At 45.1% G+C, this 27,041-nt stretch overlaps 1 protein-coding gene across 1 annotated transcript; it reads right to left on the reverse strand.

Annotated features, from left to right (window-relative positions):
• On the reverse strand, positions 1–26,338 carry LOC144695713 (zinc-binding protein A33-like). Its single transcript, XM_078566670.1, has 6 exons — positions 25,905–26,338; positions 25,718–25,813; positions 25,391–25,624; positions 22,686–22,708; positions 18,688–18,806; positions 1–910 (listed from the first exon to the last, which is right to left on the reverse strand). Exons 1-6 carry the CDS (start codon positions 26,313–26,315, stop codon positions 360–362), a joined length of 1,434 nt encoding a protein of 477 aa, XP_078422796.1. The 5' UTR covers positions 26,316–26,338; the 3' UTR covers positions 1–359.
• Positions 26,339–27,041: the final 703 nt, after the last annotated feature.

A 27,041-nucleotide genomic window follows, 5' to 3' on the forward strand; every position in this document is an offset into this window, starting at 1 on the left:
GGACCCCAGTTTGAGAATCACTGAACTGATTCATCTCAAACAAGCTGATGTCCCACCACCTTCCGCCTGTGGAGCAACATTACAGGCAGGAAGGTCACCGGGTTCCTGCAGTTCACAGCTCATTCTACCCAGTAAGTTCCTCTCTACAATTGAGCTTCTATTTGTTTCTTCTCTCCCCCTCCTTCTTTCCCCCAGCCCTACAGAGGTCCTCGCTGATCTTTCAGTTCCCAGTTCCCATACAGGGTTTATACCCGGAATGTTAACCTGGCTTCTCTCTCCACCTGTGACTGAGACCCACACCCATCAGTTTACAGCTGGCAGGAGGCAGGGAGACGGTGTGAAATTATGGGATGGATCTGTTAGTGACCTTGAATCCCGCAGATTCTCAGCGGTGCCCAGTTTTTCCCGTCGTCATTCGGTCCCGGACTGAAGATGGGAAAGATTCTCCCAGTGAAAGTGTGGGTGAAAGTGTGGAGATGGGACATGTTGTCCGCATTGTAAAATGACACCTGTCCACCCTCATAGTCCAGGAAAACCCCGATCTTCCGGGGATTCACACTCGGGGTGAGGGGGGTTTCAGAGGGGGAGGTGGCGGCTAAATAACCTCTTCCGGGATCCAGCCTCACAAACCAGAATCCGGACTCGGGTCTTGGGGAGATTCCCCCTTTCCTGTTCACAGACTCTCGGGCCACTCCGAGCCCCCACCGAGTCTTCTCCCCCACCTCCACCTCCCAGTAATGTCTCCCTGATGTGAATCCCTCTGATCCCAGGACACAGACCCAGGGATCAAACCTCTCCGGGGTGTCAGGGAGCGGCTGCCGTTTGTCTCCGTGTCTCACACTGGTCCGGTCCTCAGACAGGATGAGCCGGGGATTCGCTGTGTTCAGATCCAGAGTCAGAGAGGCTGGAGCTGGGGGAAAGTTCAAATAACACAGTCAATGATTTAGAGAGAGGGGCTGGGGAGGGGGAGAGAGTGTGAGGAAGGAGCCCGGAGGGGGAGATGGGGGGAGGAAGTGGGAGAGAGAGCAGAGGGGGAGGTGGAGAGAGAGAGAGGGAGAGAGAGAGAGGGAGAGAGAGAGGGAGTGCAGGGAGGCAGGGAGAGTGTGATGGTGTGAGAGGGAGAACGAGATGGAGGGGTAGAGAGTGCAGGGGGGCAGGGAGAGTGTGATGGTGTGAGAGGGAGAACAAGATGGAGAGGTAGAGAGTGCAGGGCGGCAGGGAGAGTTTTAAGGCGTGAGAGAGAGAACGAGCAAGAACTGGAGGGTGAACGCAAATCGGGCAGAGTGAAAAAGAGAGAAGGGGAGGGCTTACAAAGGTGGGAGAGAGAATGTGAAGGTCTCAGAGAGAGTGGGAGACTGCTGAGAATGTGAACGAAAGCAGAACGGGGAGGGGCGAAAGTGCAGAAGAGGAAAGGGAGAGCGTGGGAGGAGGGGAGGGCCTGGGAGAGGTATAGCGGAATGGTGAGGAAAGGGGGAAGGAGTGGAACGAGAGAGAGTGTCTGGGTCGGTGGATGAGAGGGCGAAATGGGCATGACAGGGACAATGGGTGGGGAATGGAGGTAGAGGGTGGGAGGGACTGATATTAGATCGAGCAGGAGCATTGTTGAGAGGGTGAGTGCATGGCAGGAAGAGGGAGAGTGTGTGTGGAAGGGGAGAGAGAAAGATTGTGGGAAGGGCAGAGGTAATAATGAGAGCAGAAGTTAAAGAGGAAAAGAGAAAAGGAGAGTGGGAGGTGAGTGACAGAGTGTGGGGACAAGGGGAGTGAGAAAGTGTGGGCGGAGAGAAGGATGGGGGAGAAGAGGGAGAGCGTAAGGAAGGGAGAGCATGAGTGACAGGGTGTGGAAAGAGATAGTGACGCAGGGAGAGAGAGAGTATGAGAGAGGGAAGAGAGATTGTGAGGAGAGCGGGAAGGGGAAAGATAAGGTTTGGGAGAAAAGGGGGAGGAAACATCCGGCTGGAGAGAAAGAGAGCTGGAGAGAGTAGGTGGGGAGTGATACTTCTGCGAAACAGGTATGAAAATGTCACCACACAGATTGTTTACAATCTGATCCTGTAAGGTACCAAAGAAAATTAAATTACAAGAACGCTATGATTAGGAGCAGGGGTAGGCCATTCGGTCCCTCAAGCCTGCTCGACCATTCGACGAGATAATGGCTGATCTGATTGGATATATTCAATGACCCAGCCTCCGCTGCTTACCGGGGAAGAGAATTCCAAACACTTACCGCCCTCTGACAGAAAACAAATTCTCCTCATCTCAGTCTTAAATGGGAGACTCCTAATTTTAAAACTGCCCCCTAGTTCCAGATGCCTCTCCAAGGTAAATGTCCTCTTGGCATCCACCTTGTCAAATCCCCTCAGCGTCTTACACGTTTCAGTAAGATCACCTCTCATCCTTCTAAACGCCAATGAGTAAAGGCCAAACCTGTTCAACCTTTTATCATAAGATAATCCATTCATCCCAAGAATCAGTCGAGCGAATCTTCTCTGAACTGCGTCTTATGTAACTATCTCATTTCTTAAGTAAGGATATCAAAATGGTACACAGACTTCAGATGCAGTCTCACTAAGACCCTGTACAGCTGTAGCAACAATTGCATAGTTTAATACTCGATTCCTCTTGCAATAAACATGAACATTCCATTTACCTTCCTAATCACTTGCTGTACCTGCAAAGTAATTTTTGTGATTCATGTACCAGATTGTCCAGATCCCTCTCTACTGTAGAGTTTAGCTGTCTCCCTTGGTATATTGCGAGGCCAGACCCCAAAATGTGTTACAGTCCCAGGCAAGACCCTCAAATTTGGTTATCATCTGATTAGTGACCATTAACTTTTTTATGTTAGTCGACCAAATTTGAAATCCCATTTGCTTGCTAAGAGGATAAATCCATAAGATTCCATGTTTTGAAACAAACAGAAGAATTTTACTCACCAAGAGTCAACAATGCAAACAGATAATATTATCTCTTATATTCTAACATAAAGAATTAACATGAGGTAAACATTAATTAACAGGAAAACTGCGGTCGAACACACCACAAACCACATGTTTAATGACAGACACAAGCAAGGCAAATCACATGAAATTGCTCATAATCTGCCCAAATGTCAATTATCACCATTAAACCCCCCCCCCCCCCCCCCCCCGGAATAATGGAGGATCAAAGGACAAATATCAACAAGGAACTGCAACAAATATTATTAGTTAAAAAGAAAGTATGAGAGAAATTAATGGGACTTAAAGTAGATAAATCCCCTGGACCTGATGATCTACATCCCAGAATGTTGAATGAGGTGGCTGTAGAGAAAGTCGGTGCATTGGTGGTCATCTTTCAAAATTTGAGACACTTTTGAATTGTTCCTGCAGATTAGAAGGTGGCAAATGTAACCCCACTATTTATGAAACGAGGAAGAGAGAAAACAGGGAATTACAGACCTGTTAGCCTAACATCAGTCATAGGGGCTATGCAAGAGCCTAAAATAAAGGATGTGATAACGGGACGCTTAGAAATAATGGGAAGCTTGGGCAAAACCAACATGGACTTGATGAAAGGGAAATCACGTTTAACAAATCCCTGTTGGAGTTTTTGGAGGATATAACTAGGAGAATAGGGAAGGGGTAACTGGAGGATGTCGTTTATTCAGATTTTCAGAAAGCTTTTGATAAGGTCCCACAAGAGAGGTGTGCAAACAAAATCAGAGCAAATGCAATTTGGTGGAATGTACTGGCATGGATTGAGAACTGGTTTATGGGCAGGAAATAAAGATTAGGAATAAATGGGTCATTTCCAGGTGAACAGGCTGTGACTAGTGTGGTAGCGCAAGGATAGGTGCTTGGGCCCCAGATATTCACAATCCACATCAATGATTTGGATGTTGGGATTAAATGTAATATTTCCAAGTTTGCAGATGGAAGTGTCAGTTGTGAGCAGGATGCAGAGATGATTGAAGGAGATTTGGAGAGGCTCAGTGAGTGGACAAAAATGTGGCAGATGGAATTCAAGGTGGAGAAATGTGAGGATATCCACTTCTGTGGGCAAACCGAAATGTAGGGTATTTCTTAAATGGAGAGAGGCAGGGAAATGTTAAGCATAAAAGGGAATTATGTGTCCAAGTTCATGAGTCACTGAAAGCCGGTACAGCAAGGAATTTAGAAGGCAAATGCTATGTTGGCCTTTATTGCAAGATGATTTGGTTACAGGAATAAAGGTGTCTTACTACAATTATATATAGCCTTGGTGAGACTGCATCTGGACTAATATGTGCAGCTTTGGTCTCCGAACATGAGGAAAGGTATATTTGCCATAGACTGAGTGTAATGACGGTTCACAAATAAATTCCTGGAATGGAGGGATTGTCCTGAAGATGCAGAAAATATGTTTTTTTTTCAGGGGCCAAATCATACACAGACAATCACAGCCTTACATGAAAGCTAAAAACTTGTACAAAGAGCTCAGCTGTAAATTTGCAATTAGGAAATGGGAGACACACATGGGCAGGGACTCAGGATGACTCGATCAAGACATGGGGAAGGCCATTTAACACCGTCTGATAGCCTCGAACCACACCCAGTCAGCCCCCGTAAACCTTTTGTCTAGAACAAACGCACATTCTTTGTTGTCTCCCAAAAGGACAATGCCCAGTCTCTGCACTACAATTACTGTACAAGAACTCAATGATCAGATTATTGTGCTGTGGCCTTTGTCTAACTAGCACCATTAAGTTGTAACTGGTAGTAAAAAATATATTAACTGTGCTCATTTGAACATCGGTGGAGAAGTGCCTGGATTGCCCAGCGTTAGCTGCCCACATGTGTAATAAAGGAACCACTTGAATATTGATTGCATCTGGACTCCGAGTGTTGAAATTTTGTACCAGAGTATTCCTCGGACCTTTCAGTCCTGTGAGGAAAGATTAAATAGACGGGACCTTTGCTCTCTGGAGTTTAGAAAAAGGAATGGTGATCTCATTCAAACATACAAAATTCTGACATGACTTGACAGAATAAATGCAGCAAGGATGTTTCCCTGGTTGCGGTGGTGGTGCGGTCGAGAACTAGGGGACACAGTTTCAGATTAAGGTGCAGGTCATTTAAGACCAAGATAAGGAGGAATTTCTTCACTCAGAGGGTGATGAATCTTTGGAAGTTTCTGTCCCAGACAGTTGTGGAGGCTCAGTTATTGAGTATGCGCAAGACTGAGATGGATAGTTTTCTACATATTAAAAACATCAATGGATACGGGGATAGTGCAGGAAAATGATGTTGAAGTAGATCAGCAGCCATGATTTCATTGAATGCCAGAGTGGGCTGGAAGGGCTGCACGATCTACTCCTGCCAAGACTAAATCTACTCCAGTATCTTGAAAGGGTTAAACAATTTTAGTTAGAATTGCCTGTTAGTAACAATAAAATATAAGCAGAAAAGCAGAACGGGAGAATAGCAGATGTGTTTCAGACAGAAGAAGAAAGGAGATGGGCAAGGCAGTAGAACAAAGAACAAGGCCAGGGAGTGAGTGGCTGTTGAAGTCAGGAGGCACAGACTCCTGCACAGTCAGCAAGAGATGGTGGTCTTGCGAGGATGAGAACAATGTTGAGTATCTGTACACACGGGAAATAAGTGACAAAATCCGAAGGCCTCTTTAAGCATGTGATTGTAAATTGACAAGATTAGATTACGAGTCTGTGACTAATTGTGTATAGAAAATTTCGCTGTAATCTGCACAGCTCGGTCTAGGACTGCCCAACGCTATCTCTCCCTACGTATGCTTGAATCACTAATGAAAGATCGTGGCCTGTACCTGAGTCTCCTGGTAGTTTGTAGGGCAAACTACAACCTGCTGACAGCAGTTCCACTCCAGCATCTCAACACAGGCACGGTCCCAGCACCTCAGCTGAGCTGCTGCGCCAACTGCTGCGCCCAACTTTTTAAACTCAATACAAGTGAACACAAATGGTTGTTCACTGACCTTTGAATTCACCTGTTAACCTGTGATCTCCCAGCAGGGTTCAGCCCCCTTGCCCTGAGACAGGATCTGAATGTATCAACCCTTGGGACATTCTGAACCTTAAATGTTACAATCTCCAGACAACACAAAGGTTATTCCCACAGGTGTGAACTTACAATCGCTCCACACCGAAAATACACAGTCAGAACTCTAACGATATAGTTTTAATCATCCTCTGTATTAAAATAATACATTGCCTTGGTATTCTTCCTGCCAAGTGGACAAGTTCATGAATTTGGACATTATAATCCAACCACTAAGTTAACTATCAATTAATCTATCTAAATCCTTTTGTAGACTCTTCATGAGCTCTTAACAAGTTAAATTCCTAATATCTTTGTGTCCTGAACAAATTTAACTACCAGACATTCGGTCCCTTCATCCAAGTCATTGATATAGATTGTAAATAGTTGAGTTCCCAGCGCTCATCCCTGTGTCACTCCACTAGTTACAGCTCAGCAACCCAAACACAGGAGCGGGATTGGGAGAGAGAGAGAGAAAAAACGTGTGAATATAGAGAGGGGAGAGGGAGGGGGAGGAGAGGGAGGGGGAGGGGAGGGAGAAAGGGTGATGACGGAGTGAGAGATTGAGAGGGGTGGGGGTGTGGTCAGTGAGTGGACAGAGTGGAGCCAGAGTTAGCTGGAGGGAACAGTGACAATGCTGGAAGGGGCGCGCTGAGATGGTGGAAGGGGGAGGGGAGAGAGGTTGGTAGGTGGAGCGGAGAGAGAGCAAGGGAAAGGAAGGGGAGAAAGAAAGCTGGAGGGAAAGGAGGGGGAATTGCGAGGGACAGTGTGCGGGACGGGGAGGACAGGGAGAGTATGGGACCGAGATGAGGGAGGCAGTGAGGAATGGGGAGGGAAGACAAACTGTAGGGAAGTGAGTGAGAGAGGGGTGGACTTGGAGTGGAGCATGTGTAGGAATGGGCGGAGGGAGAGAACAGAGGGCACGGAAAGCGAGGTGGAGGGGAGCAGGGGACCAGGAATTTGAGATGAGAGAGAGAAAGAAGGTGAGGAAGGAGGGTTGTGAGGAAAATGTGCAGTGGGGGGGAGGCAGAGGGTGCATGGGAGCAAGAAAGCGAGGAAGAGAGGACTGGGGGGGAAGAGGGAGTGGGTGGTGAGTATAGAGAGTGGGGGAGGGGAGAGAGCAGAGATGCGGGAGGAGCAAGTGCAGATTTGGGTGGGTGATATTGGGGAGACAGTGGGTGGTGAGCGTAGAGTGTGAAGTGGCCAGGCAGCAGTGGGAGGGGTGTGGGCATTGTGTCATACAGTGTGGCCAGGAGCATTGAGGAGCTGAGAAAAACACTGCTTCCTCCCCCATCTCCATATTGTAAACAGGAAAATAAATGTGCTCAGCTTTTCACTGCCGCACACATCCATGTCCAGGAAACCCAAGGCTCAGGGCTCGAGTCTCAGGACATCCCAATTTTTGGACAGCGTCCTAAAACAGCACCAACATTAGCAGATGGATGTTGCCTAACACCTGTTTTTGGGACTGCCCTAGCCCCTTAAAAACATCCCAGCCCAATTATGAGTTGGACTAGATAACGGAATCTTATAGCGCAGAAGGAGACCATTCAGCCCATCGTACTTGTGCAGGCTGTCCAATTTAATCTTCTAGTCCAGCTTTTTGTCCGGAACCCTGCATATTAGTCCATTTAAGAACATCTTCAATTCATTTTTGAAAGTTCCTGTGGAATCCACATTTTCAGACAATGAATTGCAGATCATGAACATAGTCTGTGAGATTTCATTTTTGCTCATTACCCCTCTAATTCTTTTGGTGATTATTTTAAATCATAGCCTTTAGTTACAGACACACTTACCAGAGTAAACAGATTCTCCTGACCTGCTCAATAAAACCCTCATAATTCAAATTCCTGCATTAAATCTCCCTTTAAACTTCTCTGTTATAGGGAGAGCATTGCCAGCTTATCCAACTACCCTGTAAACTGAAGTCCCTCATCAGTGCTATTGTGCTGTTAAGTCTCCCCTATACCCTCTCCAATGACTTGACATCCTTCCTAAAGTGTGGTGTCCAGAAATGCAGTAATTACTCCTCCAGAGGCCTATTTGAAGTGCTCATTGGTGTAAACACTGCAGCTGAAACTGCTCCTTTCTACACCTGTGCACTTGCACATGAGGGACAAGTTCACTATCCTGATTTCCTAATCCAGAAGGCGATCAAGAGTCACCAACAGATGCTCCAAGGTGACAAGGAGACACAGGGGGAGGGGGTGAAATTTGTTATGGAAGGCTGTGTGACACGGACAACACTGAAGTAGCAGCTCGGAACACATTCCACTCAATATCTGTTTCCATAAACTCAAATGGAGATTGATATTGAGCACGATGTAAACTGAGTTACTGATTTACTGTCTGATTTTCACATATTGCGTTACCATCCAAACAAGGATTACTCTTTCTGAAACTCTTATTGAACTGTTTAAAAATAAAGACAGTTTTAACTAAACAGGGGCACACACAGACATTTCAGGACATGTCATTGAGGTGGTGGCTCACCAACAGACACTCCGTCTACAGCAACTTTCATAGACAATGGCCTCTCTGGATATGTGTGAATAGCTTTCTTCATGCCTTATCAAGATACAGATATTACATCCATAGCTGCCATACACCTGGAGATATCCCCTGCTGAGAGCAGGAAAAGGCCACATGCAGGTGGAGGGGCTGATAAGGCATGAAAAACAATTGGATGACTCGAATCAAGGTATTAACTTATATATCAAGGGACCAGGGTCATAAAGGTATATAAAGCCACAGCCACAAGGACAGTGTTGCTGCAGCCAGGAAAGCGTGACGTGGTCAGTCACAGGAAGTCACTCAGCAGACTGACCACGTGGGAATGGGCTCCGACAAGTGGATCTCACTGAACAACTGGGGTTGGAAGTGTATATTATTGCATGGTGGGTTAATAAAGGTTTTGCGGGGTTGTTTAGGTTGGGGCTGTACTCATCAGATCTCAGGGTTGGGAGGGCATGTGGAGGTGGATCAGAATAATGCCCAGTGGAACGATGGGAGGTTCAAGGGTGACAGAGGGGAGTGGAAGGTTGATATTTGGAGGGTGAATGTGATGGGGTTAGTTGGTGGGTGGCAGGGGGGAGGGTAGAAGTTGGCGGATGAAGTTTGGAAGGTGACGCACACCATTTTTTCAAATCTGACGTTGACCGTGCAGTTAATCAGTAAGTAAGATGCCTCGAAGTGGGAGGAAGGGGGGTGGTGGTGGAGGGTATTAAAGGAACTATCTCGGCGATTGCCGGGCAGGATCCTCAGGGATAAGGGATACCCCCAGCAAAAATGGCTAATGATGCCAGTTCACCATCCGCAGAGTACTGCTGAGGAGTTACAATGATGGCTATACCCACACAGGTCCCTGACTGAGTAGGTGATTGAGCACCTAAAGATGACGTTCAGATGTTTGGATGGCTCAGGCAGTGCTTTCCCATACTGAGAATGTCTCAGATAATCATTGTCTGCTGCACCCTGCACAGCCTCGTGTTACAAAAGGGGGACATGTTGCCTGAGCGAGACACAGGGAAGCAAGATGTCTGCTCCAATGAGAAGGACAATGAAGGGGATGGGAGGGCCAGGATGTGGCCGAACCACATGCAGAGGCTATAGCTGGAATATGATGTGGTAGACAGGCTCATACCAATCTGATAGTTACCAGAATCAATTTGTTGAACTTTTTGGTTTACTATCCTTTGCAGAGTGGAAGGCCCCAGCACCTTCTTGTTTACTGACCATAGGTTTCTCAAATGTACCTTTATTTTTGACAGCAGAATTAAATTGCAGTAGTGACATCTTCCCTCCTGTTGGTTTGAGCCTTGCATGTGCCCAACTATAATAAAATGCAGAAGCCTGGCGCCAAATGCGCTTATTAGGATCTGCACCATCTCCTGCAACCTCAGGCACCTGTAAGCAGAATTGCGATTTCAGCAATGCACTGACAAAGTCCTGAACACAACACATTGGAAGGAATGTCAAATCTAAACTTTCCAGAGATGCACTATCCTGATTGGGCATTCTGAATACACTTGTGTGTCACTGACTGAAAGCTGATGCATTGATCCCAAGTGAAGCCTTAGAAGGGTCCATTATTAAAGAAGTTCAAGGCGGGGGTGACTTTCAACCCCATCAGCATTGGATTCCCTCCAAGCCCTTGTGGCCGCAGCTCATTGTGGAGAAGCTGGCAAATAGATCCTGGGATCTACATAGCCGCCTCCGGCATTGCCTTTCACCCATTTGTAGATAAGAGCACCGCCTGTGATACACCTGTGGCCAGGCCAATGGCCGCCATCTTGACTTCCGTGAGGCCGGCTCTTGCTAACCCTGACACTTGCTCTCAAAGGGGAGCCGACCTAGCAGAGAGCTCTTTCAAGCTGAACCAGCTGTGGAGCATCAACATGAGAACATTTGGCCCCTATAAATCGCTGCTCCATGCACATTGATGAGAGATTATCATGTTCCTGCACCCCTGGTCACCACTCACACATCATAATCGCATATCCCTGGACATCTTTATCACACCAATAAGATTAGAGGTTACTCTGTAGTCCACTCACTGAGTTCCTCACCTGCACTATGCTTTGCTGAGGTGCAAGGCCCCTGACCCTCCAGTCACAGAGAATCCTACAAGTCTCAGTCTCAGATGGGCCTTAGCTTTAGTGGAAGACCGTGATCAGTCATTGTGGCACCCAAAACCAAGGTAAACTTTTTCCTGCATGGACCCTGCATAAGACAGTTAGAGCTGCTGATCCTTCTCATGGATCTCCTCACTGCCCTCAGCACAGGTCCAATCTACACTCCCTCTCCTCATGCTCTAAACAAGCAACGATCCTTCAATGATGTCCATTGCACTTTGGTTAGACACATTGCAGCATGATATCATCGCTATAACAGAAACTTGGCTTATGGAGGGGCAAAAATTGCAGATTACCATCCCTTGATATAGTGTTTTCAGGCCCGGTAGAGAGTGGAATAAAAAAGGTGGGGGTGCAGCATTATCGGTTCAAGAATCAATGACGGCTGAAAGGAGGGATGACATCCAAAATGAAGCATCAAATGAGGCCCGATGGGTGGAGTTCAGAAATAAAAAAGGGGCAGGCACACTACTAGGAGTGTACTCAGGCCCCCAAATAGTGGAAGGGGGCAAATATGTAGGCAAATTTCTGAGTGCAAAAACAATAGGACGGCAATATTTGGAGACTTTAGCTACCCTAATATGAATTGGGATGTGAATAGTGTGAAGGGCACAGAGGGCACAAAATTCTTGACCTGCAGTCAAGAGAACTTTCTTAGCCAGCACATAACTAGCCCAACAAGAGCGGGCACAATTCTAGATTTAGTCTTCGGAAAAGAACCTGGGCAAGTGGATGAAGTAGCAGTGGGTGACCATTTTGGAGATACTGACCATAAGACAGTTAGATTTAACACTATTATGGCAAAGGACAAATAGAAAGCAGGAATTAAAGTTCTAAATTGGGGGAGACAAATTTTACAAAGTTGAGAGGTTAACTGGCGAAAGTGGACCGGATAGAGTTATTAGAGGAGAAAATGTTGTCAAATCAGTGGGAATTATTCATAGGCAAGGTTCTACGGGCACAGTGTAGACATGTCCACATAAAAAAAAGGGTAATACTGACAAATCAAAGCCGCCTGGTTTCGCAGAAGCAGAAAGGTCAAGATAAACAAAAAAAGAAGGCTCATGGCAGTCACAAAAAGTCTAATAGTGTAGCAAGTCTAGAGGAGTATAGAAAGTACAGGGGTGAAGTAAATATGTAAATTACGAAAGCAAAGTGAGGATTTGCAAAAATATTGGCAGGTAAAATCATATAAAACCCTAAGGTGTTTTGCCAGTACATTAAGAGCAAAATAATAACTAAAGGAAGGGTAGGGCCTATCAGAGATGTACATGGTAACCTGTGCATTGATACTGAGGATGTGGGCAGGGTTCTCAATGCATATTTTGTCTCAGTCATCACTAAAGATAGGGATGATGCAGACATTCTAGTTCAAGAGGAGGAGTGTGAAATATTAGCTAAAATAAGTATAGTGAGAGAGGAAGCAAGAGGAAGCCAGGGAGGAAATAACGGATACCCTGAGGATTATTCTCCAATCCTCACTAGAGACAGGTGATGTACCAGATGATTGGAGGTCTGCAAACATTGTACCATTATTTAAAAAGGTTGTGAGGGATTGGCCAGAAAATGATAGGCTGGTCAGCCTGACTTCAGTTGTGAGCAACTTATTAGAATCAATTCTGAGAGGCAGGATAAAGTGTCACTTAGAAAGGCATTGATTGATCAGGAATAGCCAGCATGGTTTTGGAGAGGAAGATCATGTCTTACTGACGTAATCGAAATTTTTGAGGAACCAACAAGAAGGATGGATGAGGATAGTGGAGCAAATGTTGTCTACATGGATTTTAGTGAGGCATTTGACAAGGTCCTACATGACAGACTGGTCAGGAAAGTGAGATGACATGGGGCACAGGGAAGGTGGCGAGTTGGATCCAAAATTGGCTCAGCAACAGGAAACAAAATGTCATGGTCTATAGATATTTTTGCAAATGGATAATGGTTTCCAGTGGTATTTGACAGGGCTCAGTGTTGGAGCCCTTGCTGCTTGTTGCATATATTAATGATTTGGATGTAAATGTGGGAGGTATGATTAAGAAATTTGCCGATGACACGAACATTTTCCATGCAGTTGGAAGTGTAGAGGGTAGCTGTTATCTCCAGAATGATATCAATGGTTTTGTTGAGAGGGAAAATTGAATTCAATCCGGATAAGTGTGAGTAATGCATTTGGGGTGGGGTTGAGGAAGTGAGAGACGTTGGTGTGCATACGCATGTCCTGGAAGGTGGCAGTACAGGTGGGTACAGTGGTCAAGAAAGCATATGGAATGCTTTTCTTTAATGGACGAGGTAATGAAGTCCAAGGCAGGGACGTTGTGATGGAACTGTATCAGATGCTGGTTACCACAGGGCACAGATTTACAGTGATTGGTAAAAGGATTAGAGGGGAAATGAGGAAAATATTTTTCACCCAGAGGGTGATGGGCATCTGGAAGTCTTGGCCTTGTTGGTGATTTAAGCTGAAATGCTCAAATCATTTGAAAGGTACCTGCATCTGCACCTGAACTGTTGTAACCTGCACAGCTACGTATCAGGAGCTGGAAATTGGGATTAAAATGAGCGGCTAGATTCTTTGTTCTTTGGCTGGCGCAGGCATAATGGGCTGAATGGCCTCTTATTGCACTGTAACTTTTCTATCATTCTATGATTGCAAACCTTTTATGTGAGGCCTACTGCCACCCTTCATAATGGAGATAAAGTAGACGAGCAGGCCACCAAAATCTCCATGTGCGATCTGACAAAGGATTTAGGCAAATGCACAAACATCTCTTTAATCTTACACCCAAATCCCTCTTCCAGTGCAGCCTCTGGTTTTCTACTGTTAAGAAGGGAGCATAGAGCTTCAGTCTCTTAGCCTTGAAACGGCATCCGTGCCACACTCGTAGCAGATTTAACTCTGATTGAGTACTTGTGGTAACCACCACATCTCACATCAGGGCAACAGCTGCAGGAGAAACAATGACCTAGATGATCCATCTTGGTCTCCTTCCAACGTCGCCAATGTCACAGAGGCCAGTATTCATCTGATGCAACTGAATCCACATGATCACAAGTAAGGGATGAACTCACTGGAAACAGCAAAGGCAGTGGGCACTAACAACATCCCAGCTGTAGAACTGAAGATTTTAACTCCAAAATTAGAGACACCCATAGCCAAGTTGTTCCAGTCGAATTACAACACAGGCATCTGACCGACAATGTGCGAAATTGCCCAAGTACATGCTGTCCACAAAAAGCAGGACAAATACAATGCGGACAATCACAGATCCAACAGTCTACTCTCAATCTTCAGGCAAGTGGTAGAATGTGATGTTGACAATGACATCAAATGGCACTTACACAGCAATAAAATGCTTATACTCCTCTGTTTGTGTTCTACCAGAGCCAGTTGAAATCGAATCAGTTCGATAAAAATGAAATAAAGATGGGCAGGTGATGTGTTGCAGTTGCAGCAGGTGGGGACCAGACGCTACCCGTCTGATTCACGGCAACCACATCTGCAGTAAGTGTCTGCAGCTTGAGGAACCTCAGCTCTGAGCTGATCCACTGGAATCCGTGATTTGGACAGTGCAATGCATTGGAGAGGAGTAAAGTTACCAACACATTTTGTTCCAGGAGGCAGTGACACCCTTAGGTATTTCCAATTTGTTTAGTGGTCAGGGAAAGGGAAGAAAGTCAGGTAAGAAAGCCCAGCTCTTACAATTGTCCAACAGATTCAAATGTGTTTCAATTCATGGGGCCCTGGCAGCAACGTTGGTGAAAAAGGGAGTGAAAATATTAGAATGGCCTTCACTTGAACCACGCTGGAACCAGTATCCTGGCAAATTGTAAAATACGGCTGTGGAGAGGACTTTAACCTAAAGAGTGGGGGAGGGGGAGGAAGTGTTCATGTGCGGTGAGATTTTGAACATTGAAGAAAAAGGACAAGTCAACGGTGCACCTTATGTGGACGAGAGCATGAATGCAGGGAGGATGAGCAAACTGACTATGGCACAGTGGTGCAGGAAGCTATCCAAATGCAAAAATGAATGTCATTGTAGAAGGGGACAGGTTAGTTAGGGGGATAGAAACTCTTCACTTCAGGCAAGTGCAAGCATTCCAAGGGCTGTGTTGCCTGTCCTGTGCCAGAGTCAAAGTAATCCTCTCAGGGCTGGCAAGGATCTTGGAGTGGGAGGAAAAGCATCCAGTTCTTATAGTCCCCGTGGATACCCATATTGATAGGACTAAGAAAGAGGTTCTACTGAGAGAGTATGTGCAGTTAGGCACTAAATTCAAAGGTAATAATCTCTGCCTGAGGCATCCGCTGATTGGCATGGAGTGAATACGATCAGAGAATTGAATGTGTGGCTCAAAGATTGGTGTTGGAAAAATGTGTTTCAATTCATGGGGCACTGGCAGCAACGCTGGGGAAAAACGGAGCGAAACTATTAGAATGGCCTTCACTTGAACCACGCTGGAACCAGTGTCCTGGCAAATTGTAAAATACGGCTGTGGAGAGGACTTTAACCTAAAGAGTGGGGGAGGGGGAGGAAGTGTTCATGTGCGGTGAGATTTTGAACATTGAAGAAAAAGGACAAGTCAATAGTGTAGGATAGCATTGCAGGTGATGATAAACAGAGTGTAACAGGAAGTGATAGAGCTTACAAACATAAGAGTATACCAGCCAACAAGGCCAGGGTAGGGAAAAATTGCCCAAAGACCAAAATAACAGCTCCTTATCAGAATGCACACAGAATTTGTATCAAGATGGATGAATTGATAGCACAAATGGAAATAAATTATTTTATGATGGCCTTTACAGAGATATGGTTGCAGAGTGTCCACAGCTGGGACCTGAATATTCAAGGGTATGTGGCATTTTGGAAGGACAGGGGGAAAGGAAAAGGAGATCGGGTAGCTCTGTTAATAAGGAACGTGATCAGTACAGTTGTGAGAAAGTATTTTGTTTTCGAAGATCAAAAGGTTGTAACAATTTGGGTGGAGATAAGAAACACCAAGGGAAAGAAATCATTAATGGGAGTGGTTTAAATGCCTCCTGAAAGTAGCTAAGCTGTTGGACAGAGTGTAAATATAAAAATAATGGGAGCTTGTAAGAAGGATACTGCAATAACTGTAGGCGGTTGTAATCTTCATACCGTTTGGCTGAATCAAATTGGAAAAGGTGACTGAGGATGAGTTCGTAGATTGTATTTGGGACAGATTCTTTGAACAATATGCTCCTGAACCATCCAGGGAACAGGCTGTTTTACACCTGGTAATATCTACCAAGAAAGGATTAATAAATGACCTCATGGTGAAACATCCTCTAGTTAAGAGAGATCACAATAAGATAGAATTTCACATTCAGTTTTAGGATTGGCAATTTATGTCTGAAACTCATGCCTTAAACTTAAATGCAGGCAATTACAAGGGTTTGAAGACCGTGTTGGCTAAAATGGGCAGGGCAAATAGATTAAAGGCAAGTTGGTAGAGAAGCAGTGGCAGACATTTAAGGGGATATTTCATAACTCTCAACAAAAATACATTTGATTGAGAAAGAAAGGCTCAACGAACAGAGTTCGCCTCTGTGGCTGACTTAGGAAGGTAATGGTGGCATCAAATTGTGATAAAAGATGTACAATGCCGCAATGATTAGTGGTAGGCCAGAAAATTTGGAAAATTTTAGAAACCAGCAAAGATTGACTAAAAAATCGAGGGAGAAATTGGAGTATGAGAGGAAACTCGCAAGAAACCTAAAGACAGACAGTAAAAGCTTCTACACATACATAAAAAAAGAGTTGCGATAGTAAGTGTGGGCCCCTTAGAGGGTGAGACTGGGGAATCGATAGTGGAAAAACAGGAAATGGCAGAGACATTGAACAAGTATTCTTCATAGTAGAAGGCACAAGAAGCATACCAAGAATAATAGAGGAACAAAGGCAAAAAGGAGAGAGGAATTTAAAACAATCAAGATCACCAGAGAAAAAGTAGGAGGAAAATAATGGGACTAAAGGCTGACAAGAAATTTTGACCTGATGACTTGCATAGTTGGGTTTGTGAGGCAGTGACTGCAGAGATAATTGATTCACTGTTTGCAAACTTCCAAAATTCTCTCGTCTCTGGGAAGGTCACAATGGACTGGCAAGCCATGAATGTAACACCACTGTTCAAGAAAGGAGGGAGACAGAAATCAGTGAACTATAGGCTAGTTAATCTAATATCTGTCATTGGGAAAATGCAGGAAACCATTATTTCAAAGGTAGTAGCAGGACATTTAGAAATCATTAAATTATCAGGCAGAGTCAACATAGTTTTGTTAAAGGGAAATCATGTTTGACAAATTTATTAGAGCTCTTTGATGATGTAACAAGCAGGATGGATAATGGGGAACCAGCAGATGTAGTGTATTTTGATTTCCAAATGGCATTAGATAAAGTATCAATAAAGGTTTACTGCAGAAGATAAGTGTTAGGGGTGATACAATGGCATTGATAGAGGATTGGATAATGAGCAGGTACAGAGATTCAGGATAAATGGGTCATTTTCAGTTTGGCAAACTGTAACTGGTGGAGTGCACCTAGGATCAGTGCTTGGGCCTCAACTAATTACAGTTTATAGACAGGACATATTAAAAAGACTGACTATATTGCAGCCAAATTTGCTGATGATGCAATAGGATGCTAGTTGTGAGGAGGGATTAAAATTGTCTGCAAAGGAATATGGAAAGGTGAAGTAAGTGGGAAAAATTGGCAGCTGGAGTATAATGTGGGAAATTATTAGGTAGTCCACTTTGTCAGTAAGAATTAAAAAATAGAATAATATTTAAATGGAGAGAAGTTGCAGAATGCTGGAGTATAGGGGTATCTTATATATTAATTACAAAGGTGAGCACAAGAACAGAAGTATTAGGAGCAGGAGTAGGCCATTCGGGGCCCGCGAGCCTGCTCCACCATTCAATAAGATTGTGGTTGATCTGATTGCGGCATCAGCTTCGCTTCCTTCTACCTCCCCATGCAGGTACAGAAAGTAATTAGGAAGCCAATGGAATGTTGGCCTTAATTGAAAGGGAGATGGAGTATAATAGTGGGGAACTCTTGATATAGCTGTACAGGTCATTGCTGAGAGTAACAGTACAGTTTGGGTGTCGGATAACTCAGCTGGCTGGACGGCTGGTTTGTGATGCAGAGTGATGCAACAGTACAATCCCTGTACTGGCTGAGGTCATCCATGAAGGCCCTGCCTTCTCAACGTCACCCCACACCTGAGGTGTGGTGACCCTCAGGTTAAACTCACCACCAGTCATCTCTCACTAATGAGAGTGCAACCGATGATCCTCTGGGACTATGGCAGCTTTAACTTCACAGTTTTCGTTTCCTTACTAAAGGGAGTTCTTTTATGTCTGAGAAGCAGCTCAGGGAATGTTCGCTAGGCTGATTCCTGGGATGAAGGAGTTGTCTGATGAAGAAAGGTTGAACAGTTTAGGCATTTACTCTTGAATTTAGAAAAATTAGAGGTGATCTTATTGAAACATAGATGATTCTGAGGGAGCTTGATAGTGTAACTAGTGGGAAGATGATTCCTCTTGTGGGGATATCTAAAAGCAGTGGATATAGTTTATAAATTAGGGCTCTGTCTCCCTTTTAAGACAGAGATGAGAAGGAATTTCTTCGCTTTGAGGGATTTTAGCCTTTGGAATTCTGTTCCACAGACAGCAATGGAGAAGAGGCTGTTGTTTATACTCAGGGCAGAATTAGGCAGATTTTTGATCAACAATGGAGTTAAGGGCTATAGGGAACAGGAAAAAAGGGCAGTTAAAGCCACAGTTAGATGAGCCATGATCTTCTCGAATGGCAGAACAGGTCTAATGGGCCAAATGGCCTCCTGCTGCTCCTATTTCTTATGATCTTATGATGATCATACTACCACAACCCCTCACTGGAGGAACGTTGAATTTCCTGTTTTCCCCACACCCTTGGAACTTTGGAGCCCATTTATTTCCTTCACAACTGGAATTATAGTTAGGAAAATTAATTTAAATTTTTTACCAGGGTTAATGGAATTGATCATTTCCCTCCAAGCTGTGTACTGTAAAGGTCCTTTGAACTTTCCGATAGACAGGGCCGCAGCGTCTGCAACTGAGAGTTTCTTAATGTCATCACTAATCCTGTAAATATTAAAGAATTGATGGTGTAAATTCATCCCAATTGAACATTTTCAACATGATTTAAATGGTGAAGCTACCCCAACATTCATATATTTCAGCATTTTTCATATTAGAACAAATGTGATTGAAAGTGAAATTTCTCTCTATAACTGAGCAAAAGGTAACTTGGAAATGCAAGGGCAGAGTATGGAAACACTGATGTCCTGCAAAAGGCCAACAGCATGATAACAAATTAGTTACCAGTATATCACAGATCACAGGAGAAGATAAACATTTAGCCTGTTCACTTGCTGTATTCCAAACAAAGCTTGTAGAATAAAAGCAAAGACTGAAAACATCAACCCCACTCTCCGAGACACCAGCCCTCCTCTACTTCTGGCCAATTGAATATCCCTGATTTTAATCGCTCCACCATTGGCAGCAGGACCGTCAGCTGCCGAGGTCCTGAGCTCTGAAATTCAATCCCTAAACTTTCCTGCCTCTCTAATTCTCTTTCTTCCTTTAAAACGTTTTAAAATGTACCTCATCTTTGGTATTAATACCTCCTTGTGGTTTGGTGCCAATATTGCTTTATATCTTAAAACACGTTTCTGCTGTTGTGTTGATTTTTTTTCAATCATTCATGAGGTGTGTGCTTCACTGGCTAGCCCAGCATTTATTGCCCATCCCTAACTGCCCCTGCAGAAGGTCGTCGTGAATTGCCTTCTTGAACCCCTGCAGTCCAAGTGGTCCAGATACACCCACAGTGCTGTAAGGGAGGGCGATCCAGGAATTTGACCCAGCGACAGTGAAGGAACGATGATAGAGTTCCAAGTCAGGATGGTGAGTGGCTTGCAGGGGAGCTTCCAAGTAGTGGTGCTTCCACACATCTTCTGCCCGTGTCCTTCTAGGGGGTAGCAGTCATGGATTCGGAAGGTGTTGTTTAAGGAGGAATGGTGAGTTCCTGCACTGCATCGTGTAGATGGTACACACTGCTGCCACTGTTCGTTGGTGGTGGAGAGAGTTAATGATTGTGGATGGGGTGTCAGTCAAGTGGGCTGCATTGTCCTGGATGATGTCAAACTTTTTGAATGTTATCAGAGCCGCACTCATCCAGGCAAGTGGAAAGTATTCATCATGCTCCTGACATGTGGATTGTAGGTGATGGGCAGGCTGAGTTACTCATCGCAGGATTCCTAGCCCCTGACTTGTGCTTGTAGCCATTGCATTTATATAGCTAGTCCAGTTCAGTTTGTGCTTAATGGTTCAATGGTAACCCTCAGGATGTTGACAGTGGGGGATTCAGTAATGGTAATAGCAAGGGATGGAATATTAAGGGGCGATGGCTAGATTCTCTCATGCGGGTGATGGCCATTGCCTGGCACTTGTGTGGGGAAAATGTTACTTGCCAGTTGTCAGCCCAAGCCTGGATATTGTTCAGGACTTGCTGCATTTGGACATGGAGTGCTTCAGTATCTGCGGAGTCAAAAATGGCGCTGAACATCGTTCAATCATCAGAGAACATCCCCACTTCTGACTTTATGATGGAAGGAAGGTCAATAATGAAGCTGTTGAAGATGGTTGGGCATAAGACAATGCCCTGAGGAACTCCTGCAGTGATGTCCTGGAACTGAGATAATTGACCTCCAACAACCACAACCATCTTCTTTTGTAACAGTTATGACTCCAACCAGTGGAGAGTTTTCCTCCGATTACTATTGACTCCAGTTTTGCTAGGGTTCCTTGATGCCAAACTCCGTCAAATGATGTAATGTTCAGTCACTCTCACCTCACCTCTGGAGTTCAGCTCTACTGTCCATGCTTGAACCAAGATTGTAATGAGGTCAGGAACTGAGTAACCCTGGCAGAACCCAAACTGAGCGTCAGTGAGAAGGTTATTGCTAAGTTAGTGCTTCTTGTTAGCACTTTTGAAGACCCTTCGTCACTTCACTGATGATCGAGAGTAGACTGACAGGGCAGTACTTGGCCAGGTTAGATTTGTCCCTCTTTTTGTTTACATGATATAAGTGGGAAAATTTCCACATTGCCAGGTAGATGCCAGTGTTGTAGTTGTACTGGAACAGCTTGGCTAGGGGTGCGATAAGTCCTGGAGCACAAGTCTTTAGTACTATTGCCAGAATATTGTCAAGCCCCATAGCCTTTGCAGTATCCAGTGCCTTCAGCCATTTCTTGATATCACGTGGAGTGAATCAAATTGGCTGAAGGCAGGCATCTGTGATGCTGCGGACTTCTGGAGAAGGGCGAGATGGGTCATCCACTGGGTACATCTGGCTGAAATACTTCAGCCTTAATCTTTTGCACTGATGTGCTGGGCTCCCCATCAATGAGGGTGGGGGTATTTGTGGACCCTTCTCCTTACATTTGTTGATTAATTGGCCACCACCATGCAACGCTGGATGCGGCAGTACTGCACAGCTTTGATTTGATCCGTTGGTTGTGGGATCGCTTATCTCTGTCTATTCATTGCTGCTTACGCTGTTTGACATGCAAGGAGCTCTGAGTTGTAGCTTCACCAGGTTGACACCTCCTTTTTAGGCATGCTTGGTGCTGCTCCTGGCATGCCCTCCTGCACTCTTCATTGAACCAGGGTTAATTCCCTGGCTTAGTGATAATAGTCGAGTGCAGGATATGCCAAACCATGAGGTCACAGAGTGTGGCTGAGTACAAATCTGCTGCTGCTAATGGCCAACAGGGCCTCATGGACGCTCAGTTTTGAATGAGGGTATCCTCAATGTGAAGGCAGGAGTTCATCTCCACAAGGACTGTGCAGTGGTTACTCATACTGCTGCAGTCATAAACAGATGCATGTGCGGTAGGCAGATTGATGAGGAAGAGATCAAGTATGTTTTTACCCTCTTGCTGGTTCCCTCACCACCTGCCACATACCCAGTCTAGCAGCTATGTCCTTTGGGACAGAACCAGCTCGGCCAGTAGTGGCGATTTTTAAAAATTCATTCATGAGATGTGGGCATTGCTGGCTAGGCCAGCATTTACTGCCCATCCCTAACTGCCCTTAGAACCTTAGAATGTTGGTGGTGAGTTGCCTTCTTGTACTGCTGCAGCACATATGGTGTAGGTACACGCACAGTGCTGTTATGGAGGGAGTTGCATTAACGAGTCACTCTTGGTGATGGTCATTGAAGTGCCCCATCCAATCTATATTCTGCACCCTTGCAACTCTCAGTGCTTCCTCCAAGTGGCGTTCAACATGGAGGAGTACTGATTCATCAGCTGATGAGTGGGTGAGAGCGGTGGGGGGGGTGTGTGGTTGGCAAATGGTGTGGGAACGTGGTCATCATCAGTATGTTTCCTTGCCCATATTTTACCCGAAGCCATGAAACTCCAATGGGTCCTGAGTCGATGTTAAGTATTCCCAGGGCAACTCCCTCCAAACTTTACACCACAGTGCCGCCACCTCTGCTGGGTCTGTCTTGTCGGTGTTAAGGATGCAGGTCAAGGTTCTATACTGGAATCAAAACAAAACCCATTCCCACTTTAACATGTGACTGTTTCGGTTTGGTCAGGAGCCTTGCAGGGACATGGATGGTCGACACCATGGAAACATGGACGGTGTGGCTCTCTCAGGGTCAGTCGGAAGGTCACAGCCGCACGAACAGCAGTCTGCAGCCTGCAAGTGAGTACTTCAGGACTGCATGGCATCTTGTAATTTAATACAATCATGTAGACCAGTTATATGAAATCTAATTTAATATCTGCAATAAAGCATGTCATCACAATAAAAGACTAGCACTTAAACCATAAGCAGAGTTATTGTCGCCCTTTAATGTTGCGATGGTAACTAGAAAAGAAATTCATAACAAAGCCTTTCTGAGTTATTTTATCAACTTGTGCAGAGTTTCAGCAGAAAACATGTCCTACCTTCTCTCCCGACAAGCTTCATCCTGAAATAAATGAATAACGAACAGTGAGGACCACAGTAACAGATTTAGAAACATAGAAAGTTTACGGCACAGAAAGAGGCCACTCGGCCCATCGTGTCTGCGCCAGATGAAAAACAAGTCACCCAGCCTCATCGCACTTTGCATCATTTGGTCCACAGGCCTGCAGGTTACAGCACTTGATGTTACTATCCAGACAGCTTTTAAATGAGTTGAGGGTTTCTGCCTCTACTACCCTTACAGGCAGCGAGTTCCAGATCCCACAACCATCTGGGTGTAAACGTTTTTTTCCATAAGACCATTAGACCATAAGACATAGGAGCAGAAATTAGGCCATTCGGCCCATCGGGTCTGCTCCGCCATTCAATTATGGCTGATAAGTTTCTCAACCCCATTCTCCCGCCTTCTCCCCGTAACCTTTGATCCCCTTACCAATCGAGAACCTATCTATCTACGTCTTAAATACACTCAATGACCTGGACTCCACAGCCTTCTGTGAATGAATTCCATAGATTCACCACTCTCTGGCTAAAGAAGTTTCTCCTCATCTCTGTTCTAAAAGGTCTTCCCTTTACTCTGAGGCTGTGCCCTCGGGTGCTAGTCTCTCCTACTAATGGAAACATCTTCCCCACGTCCACTCCATCCAGGCCTTTCAGTATTCTGTAAGTTTCAATTAAATCCCCCCTCATACTTCTAAACTCCATCGAGTATAGACCCAGAGTCATCAAACGTTCCTCATATGTTAAGCCTTCCATTCCTGGGATCGTTCTCGTGAACCTCCTCTGGATCCTCTCCAGGGCAAGAACATCCTTCCTGAGGTACAGGGCCCAAAATTGCCCACAATATTCTAAATGTGTTCTGACCAGAGCCTTATAAAGCCTCAGCAGCACATCCCAGCTTTTATATTTAGTTCTCTCGAAATAAATGCCAACATTGCATTTGCCTTCCTAAATACCGACTCAACCTGCAAGTTAACCTTAAGAGAATCCTGGACTCGGACTCCCAAGTCCCTTGCACTCCAGATTTCTGAATTCTCTCCCCATTTGGAAAATAGTCTATGCCTCTATTTTTCCTACCAAAGTGCATGACCTCACACTTGCCCACATTGTATTCCATCTGCCACTTCTTTGCCCATTCCCCTAACCTGTCCAAATCCTTCTGCAGCCTACCCGCCTCCTCAATACTACCTGTCCCTCCACCTATCTTTGTATCATCTGCAAACTGAGCCAGAATGCCCTCAGTTCCTTCATCTAGATCATTAATGTATAAAGTGAAAAGTTGTGACCCCAACACTGACACCTGCGGAACTCCACTCGTCACCGGCTGCCATCCTGAGAATGACCTCCTTATCCACACTCTCTGCCTCCTGCCAGACAGCCAATCTTCAATCCATGCTAGTGCCTTGCCTCTAACACCATGGGCTCTTATCTTACTGAGCAGCCTCCTGCATGGCACCTTGTCAAAGGCCTTCTGGAAGTCCAAGTAGATAACATCCATTGGCTCTCCTTTGTCTATCCTACTTGTTACCTCCTCAAAGAATTCTAACAGATTTGTCAGGCATGACCTCCCTTGATGAAACCATGCTGACTTTGCCCTATTTTACCATGCACTTCCAAGTATTCTGAAATCTCATCCTTAATAATGGACTCTAAAATCTTACCAACGACCGAGTTCAGGTTAATCGGCCTGTAATTTCCTGTCTTTTGCCTCACTCCCTTCTTAAACAGGGGGGTTCCATTAGCGATTTTCCTGTCCTCTGGGACCCTCCCTGACTCGAGAGATTCCTGAAAGACCACCACTAAATCCTCCACTATCTCTTCAGCTATCTCCTTCAGAACTCTGGAGTGTAATCCATCTGGTCCAGGTGATTTATCCACCTTCAGATCTTTCACCTTTTCCTCATCTTCCCTCTCATTTTTCTATGCACTTTAAATCTGTGCCCCCTCGTCACTGACCTCTCTGGTAAGTAAATAGGCCCTTCCCCACCCACTCTATCAGGCCCCTCACAATTCTGTATGTCTCAGATCTCCCCTCAGCCTCCTCTGTCCCAGGGTGAACAGCCCCAGCCTTTCCAATCTTTCCTCATAGCTGCAATTTTCTAGTCCTGGTAACATCCTTGTAAATCTCCTCTGCACTCTCTCTAATTCAATTACACCGTTTCTGTCATGAGGTAATCAGATCTGCACACATTTCAGGAGTACATAAGCAGGGCGGCTGGTGAAATGAGCAGACTCAGAGCATATTAGATTTAAGACGGAAGTGTAAAGTGATGCATTTTGGTAGGAAGGTTGTGGAGAGTAAAGTAAACTGGAACTCAACATCAGTCCCGCTCACAGACACAGTGACTGTCACACACCGTTCCAGACACACTCACAACATGAACTGGAACTGGGTTACAATGGGCGGTCCAGGAGAAAATTAAACTCGGCAACACGGAAATAATCACAAAGCAAGTGTGGGGATCAAGAAAAATCATTCTCTGGAGGTTACAGGTATTCCCGGGAATCTGCAGACAATGTGGAAGTCGATTATTTCGGGGAGACCGCAAAACTGCCACGAAACAGACAGAAATTTGTTTAACTCAGTTTTTATTTATTCGGTAAATTCAATATTTATTCCACAGTTATCAGTTATTTTGTGACTCTGTGAAGTTTCACGAAACTGACCCGCAATATATTCCCTCACCTTTAAAAATATCAACTCGTCCTTTTGCTCCATCTGTTTCTGCAACTTTGAGAGCTTCTCCTCAATAGAATTTAAATTCTCCTCAATCGCTCGAAGGTTTTTCTCCATTCTTTCGAGAATCCTCTCCTCTTCTTCCCTGAGATCTCTGAGTAGTCGCTGCTCTTTCTCAGTGAGAATCTGATGCATTTTAGTGAACTCGGATGTGATGTGGGTCTGCAGACTGCTCGACTGTTCCTACCAAATGAAATGTGAAACATAATTAATGTCCCGCGATAAAGGGAGCAAAACTGACCGAGATCCCAGAAAACCAGAACAGGGAGACCTTACCCTGACTTCGGAAATCTTCCGCTTCTGTTTCTGTTCCGTTTCTCGAACCGCCGATTTCTTCTGTGTGAGAGAATCTAAGGAAGATTTCAGCTGACCCTGGGATTGGGAGAGAAAATCACAGAATTGAAGTGTTAGACCATGAAAATGTGATAAAACTATCAACTTAGAAAATATTTTCCCCTTTTACCTTGTAGATTTCAACAGCTTCTTTAATCGGCAGGAAGTTGTGAGATTTGTGTTCCCGCGAATCTCTACAAATCACACAGATCAATTTCTTGTCAGTTTCACAAAACAGCTTCAGTTCCTCCTGATGTTCCTCACAGTGAAGTTTACTTTCCTTCTCTTTCGGATCCAGCTTTAATTTTCGAGTTTTCTCGGCCAGATTCGCTAAGGCCCGATTTACCCTGAGGTTTCTTTCCGGAAACTGCTCTCTACATTCCGGGCAGGAGTTTTTCTCCTTCTTTTCCCAACACTGGGTGATACAGGAGCGGCAGAAGTTGTGTCCACAACCCAGTATTACGGGATCAGTGAAGAATTCAAGACAAATGGGACAAATTGCCTCCTCGGTCAAACTCTGGACCTGTTCTCTGAAAGCCATGTTCAGATTCAGCACTTCCTGATTCAAACCACTTTCAGTTTCGATGTTGCTGCCGCACACCCTCAGTTCAGCATTTTCCCTATAAAGTTCACTGCGATCCTCAGGGAATTATTATTCCATCGTGGTCTATGTCCTTGCGACTTTCACACAGGACAGTAAAAATAACACGCGCAGTCTAAAGGGGGAAAAGGAGAATTGAAGCACGGAGGGAAATAATTGAAACCTGTCGAGGACGGGTTGGGCTCCAATGGATAGTTGACAGTGGAGAGAGAAAGAGAGAGGGGAGTGGGGGGGGGGGGTGGGGGGGGAGGGAGAGAGGAGGAGGAGATCGGCGGGAACGAGATTCCAATGCACTTTTCTCCAGTGTGAACTCGCTGCCGATAACAATCCCTCTGGTGAAACAAGGTGTGAGATCCTGATCCTTAAAATGCGTTCCTGATTGCAGTCGCTCACACTAAGGCAAAAAGTACCATGACTTCAAGAAAGCATTTCGAGTGATAGATACAGAGAATTTAGAGGGTTCGACCTGTCAAGTTACTTTATATTTAATAAAAGAAAATCTTGCGTTTTAAAAGCGCCTTTCTCAGCCGCGGGACGTGCCAACGCGCTTTGAAGCAGAGCAAGTACTTTAGAAGGGGAGTCACTGGTGTCACGTTGGAAAATACATCAGTCAACATGAGAACAAGTCTGAGTTCTGTACCGAAGCACCTGGAGTGAGACTCGATC

This window comes from Cetorhinus maximus, chromosome 21 (genome assembly GCF_964194155.1).
Source record: "Cetorhinus maximus chromosome 21, sCetMax3.hap1.1, whole genome shotgun sequence".
Classification (NCBI taxonomy): Eukaryota; Metazoa; Chordata; class Chondrichthyes; order Lamniformes; family Cetorhinidae; genus Cetorhinus; species Cetorhinus maximus.

Coding starts and splice junctions, on each gene's coding strand:
- LOC144695713 (XM_078566670.1), bottom strand. CDS start 26,315: ATGGCTTTCAGAGAACAGGTCCAGAGTTTGACCGAGGAGGCAATTTGT. Junction 25,625..25,717: donor GGAAGATTTCCGAAGTCAGG/GTAAGGTCTCCC, acceptor TTCATTTGGTAG/GAACAGTCGAGCAGTCTGCA. Junction 911..18,687: donor GATCAATTCCATTAACCCTG/GTAAAAAATTTA, acceptor ACTTTCCCCCAG/CTCCAGCCTCTCTGACTCTG.